General features: G+C 41.1%; 1 protein-coding gene across 1 annotated transcript; it reads right to left on the reverse strand.

The window, feature by feature from the left end:
- Window positions 1-378: 378 nt before the first annotated feature.
- LOC103581997 (cathepsin L1) lies at window positions 379-4018 on the reverse strand. Its single transcript, XM_008563688.1, has 6 exons — window positions 3708-4018; window positions 3457-3603; window positions 3032-3256; window positions 2405-2567; window positions 1564-1681; window positions 379-787 (listed from the first exon to the last, which is right to left on the reverse strand). The coding sequence occupies exons 1-6, from the start codon at window positions 3789-3791 to the stop codon at window positions 688-690; spliced, it is 837 nt and encodes a 278-aa protein (XP_008561910.1). The 5' UTR covers window positions 3792-4018; the 3' UTR covers window positions 379-687.
- Between the last annotated feature and the right edge of the window lie 144 nt (window positions 4019-4162).

The raw sequence follows: 4162 nt of genomic DNA on the forward strand, positions 1-4162 counted from the left end.
AGTAACTAGCAACGTGACTTTTATCACATAAACTAACCATCTTGAGTGAAAAGAAGAGGATTTCCCTTTCTAATATCTAAAACCTATGAATCTCTATTTTGCTTTTCTAAAGAATGAATTGTTTTCCTTTACTAAAACAATTTACCTTTGTTTTTCCAAATTGTTTTGTTAAATTTTGCTAGATTCAAGAGCTGGGTCACACATAGCCAATGAGCAGCTGACATAAAAGCTGCATATTTATAACTAGAAGAGCCAGAAGGCCACCAAGCATCTTTTTCCTAATGCACCACTGCCACATTCAGTTATGTCTTTAGAGTCCAATTACATTTCCCGACTACACAAAAACCTAATTTGTTAAAAACAGAAAGAAGTACCACCTTTACGTGTTGAATTAAAATTTATTTTAAAAGGTAAAGCTTTATATATCCTTTTAAAAAATGAAAATCCAAAAGACTTAGAATTAAGCAACGAGTCTTCGATATCATAAATCTGTTTATAACAGTAATTAAAGTAGCGGTAACATTTTACCCTTGTAAAAATGTCACAGAATTCAAATCACAACTTGGATCCTCAACGATTCAAGTGTTTACTCTTATACAATAAGGGGTTGGTCAGTTTTAAGATAAAATTCCTGCAGACACGCATGCTATGCTGTCCTCAAACCTTCCCTTACCACCGTCCATCAGCTCACACGGTGGGATAGCTGGCTGCTGTGGCGATTCCACAGTGGTTGTTCTTGTCTTTGGCAATTTTTACGTAGCCGTTTGAGCCCCAGTCTGGACCCCAGCTGAAAGAGGAGCAAGTTTTCCATTTCATACAAAGAAATCAAGAAAATATTAGCTTCATTAATAATAAGAGCTAACAATTAAACAGTGCCTGCCATGTGTCAAGCACTATTCTAAGTACTGTTAACATCTATTTAAAGTGTATTAACTCCTGTGAGTCCTTATCTTAACTTTTTAAAATAAGAAACTGAGGCAGAACTGGGATTCAATGCAGCAGTCTGTATCCACATGCTATCACATCTCAATTAAAGAACTTTAGCTGTGAAAACTGATCCTGACAACCCTCAAGGCCTCTGAGAGCTGGAGAGAAACACATGATGACAGGGCATTCAATGACAACGTAAGGAGGCGCAGGGCTGCAGGACAGTCTTCAGCCGTAAGGAAGTCAGCCCTCAACACTACAGGTCCACGATCCTGTATTTGAGAGCTGGAGAGAAACACATGATGACAGGGCATTCAATGACAACGTAAGGAGGCGCAGGGCCGCAGGACAGTCTTCAGCCGTAAGGAAGTCAGCCCTCAACACTACAGGTCCACGATCCTGTATCTGAAACCTTTGGGGCCAGATGTGTTTCAGAATTTAGAAAAACATATTAATAACCCCAACAAGCTTAGTACAGAATCTTATAATCAAACATTAATACTTCTGTGTTCACTCTACGTAGAAGAAAGACTTCTGGGATTTCAAAACTGAACTTTTGTGGACTTACAAACAAATACTGATTCCAAATAAGGATTCCCTTTTCAATTTATAAGCATAATATTTGGACTTTTATACCTGTTCTTGACGAGCCAAAATTTATTGTTATTTGAATCGGTTCCTTCGAAGCCATAGCCAACTACCAGAACGCCATGATCCAGGTCTTCGCTGCTGCAGTTTGGATCAAAATAAATGCCTGAGAGAGCAAAATCAACACTGGGGTGAGGAGCTCCAGAGGACACCTGACAGTAACCCACCCTATTACCCACAGTAAGGGAGGTACCTCTAAATTCAATGAAACGTCATAAACAATTTCCACATAAGAATTTCAACTAAGTGCAAGATATTTCCTACTTAAAAAAAATTTCTGGGGCTGGAAAGTTAGCTCATTTGGTTGGAGCACGGTGTTATAAAACCAAGGTCAAGGGTTCAGATGCCCTTACAAGCTAGCCGGAAAAAAAAAAAAAAAAATCCAAACATAAGACCAAGGCTTAGGTGATTTGTTTTCAAGGCTAAGGTGAGAGGCGCTCATCTCCTAGACAAAATACCAGTTAGCATAATCCCTTTCTACTTCTAGGAAGTCAGTCTAAAATAGCACCAAAACCTAAACAAAAACCACTTGAAGGGGTTCTTTACAGTCCTAATTACTGTAGTAAAAAACTTAGAAAAAAGGTCCAACAATTGAGAACAGTTGGGTAAATTAGGCTATCGCTCAATTGCACAGCCATTTAAAAATATTTATGAAGAGTTTCTAATAGTGAGAAAAGGCTTAATTATGTCAAATGGATATACCACTAAGTTAGATGCACACACTCAAAATTCTACAGTCCTAGAAACCAGGACTCCATAGCAAAGAGTTCTTCATGCTGGTGTTTTCCAATTCTGCCTAAATTTCAATATTAAACTGACACACACCTACCTGATTTATAGAACTGGAAGGACGCGTGCCCTGCATCAATAGCTACAGAGATGGGCCCCACAGTTGCCACAGCTTTCATAAGGTCCTTCTCCCGCTTAGGGATGTCCACGAAGCCAGTGTCATTAGCAACAGAATATTCAGGCCTGTATTTACAGGTTCCATCCTTTTAAAGTTAGAGCGGAAGAGACTGATGACTACCATTCACCTCCTAGGGAACATGAGTTCTAGAACTAAAACACTCAGCAGTTTACAGCTTAGGATTTCCAAGTCCACACTGTTCTAAATCATCCCAGGAAGAGAAATGCTGTTAGTTGATTTGAGACTCAGAGTTAGCTCATGTCTCTTCAATGAGACCCCCTATGTGTATAGAAATTTTTCACAATGGAAAAATGTATATTATGTAGACTAGTCTGTGTATTCTCCATTCTCACCTGGAAGCAAGAACAGCTATATGTTAATCATCTAATCAGAGAACTGTGAAAAGCTTAATAATTTATAATGACAGTACTGAGAGTTTGCAGATACATAGTCTACCACCTAAAATGTGAATTCTGAAGAAGGTGTCTGTTATGTCTGAGTGTTCAACTTTCCAAAAGTACAGCTGGAATGATAAGGAGATCCATTTACCTTTCCTTCGTATGGATAGGATTCCTCTGAGTCCAGGCCTCCGTTGTCCTTAATATACTGGAAGGCATTATCCATCAGGCCACCATTGCAGCCATTATTGCCCTGAGGTCGAGAACAGTCCACCAGGTTCTGCTCACTCAGTGAGGCAAGTTTGCCAGTTTTTTGGAAGATCTGCCCTTCTAGGGAACCAGTCGCACTAAAAGCCCAACAAGAACCACACTGACCCTGAAAAGGTAGCAAAAAAGCTGTCAGTTTTTAAGACAAATACAAAGACTGACAACAGACCATAAAGACTGACAATTGACTAAATACTCTCAACCCCTCTACAAACTGCAGGTCGCTCTTTAGGCCACCAAGGCAACAAGGCCAATTCCTCCCTGGCTTTCCTGTGGGAGATGGAAGGTCTGAATCTGACGCCGTCATACCTGGTTCTTCACGGGAGTCACATAGCCTTTCTCTCTCCAATCCACAGATTTGGGGACCTCAACAAACAGAGGTTCACGGAACACTTTCCCCTTCTTATGTTTCTTGTTTTGAAAGCCATTCATCACCTGCCTGAATTCTTCATTGGTCTTCCAGGAAAAGTAAAGAAAATGTTAAGAAAAAAAAGCAAGAGATGACGTTGGTAAAGAACTGAGGAGAGGACGCACGGGGTACGCAGTCCACGTGCACTCACCATGTCACCAAAGGCGTTCATGGCCATTGTGAAGCCATATTTCCCTTGGCTGTATTCCCCGTTGTGCAGTTCAATCGTTCTCATGTTCTTCTCCCACACTGCTCTCCGCCAGCCTTCTTCATTCTAGAGGCAGACACATATCTCATGGTCTTTATTTCTACTTAAAACCCAACCCAGGCTCACAAAGTGGATCTGCAGACAGAGATGGGAGGGAAACCATGGCCAGGGATGGCTTTATACTTGTGGGAGCTGCTCTCCAAGCTCTGACATGATGGGGGTATAAGCCCATATTGTACCCATAATGGGCGCCGTTAGGTTACTGCCTTGGTACGAGCTGGCCCCTAGAAGCTACTCTCTGGCTGTAAACTCCCAACAGCAAGGACCTTTCTCTCTTGGGCCCCTGTGGACAGTTTTGGATGTTACCAACCATGCCATATAGTCTTCTGTGTGTTGCT

The sequence above is a fragment of the Galeopterus variegatus genome, unplaced genomic scaffold (assembly GCF_000696425.1).
Source record: "Galeopterus variegatus unplaced genomic scaffold, G_variegatus-3.0.2 Scaffold14540, whole genome shotgun sequence".
Classification (NCBI taxonomy): Eukaryota; Metazoa; Chordata; class Mammalia; order Dermoptera; family Cynocephalidae; genus Galeopterus; species Galeopterus variegatus.

Bases quoted from the DNA above. Each gene is read 5' to 3' on its own strand.
- LOC103581997 (XM_008563688.1), bottom strand. From the start codon at position 3,791: ATGAGAACGATTGAACTGCACAACGGGGAATACAGCCAAGGGAAATAT. The intron at 3,257-3,456 runs GTATGACGGCGT...CTACCTTTTCAG, and splicing joins TGACTCCCGTGAAGAACCAG to GGTCAGTGTGGTTCTTGTTG. The intron at 2,568-3,031 runs GTAAATGGATCT...TAACTTTAAAAG, and splicing joins CCTATCCATACGAAGGAAAG to GATGGAACCTGTAAATACAG.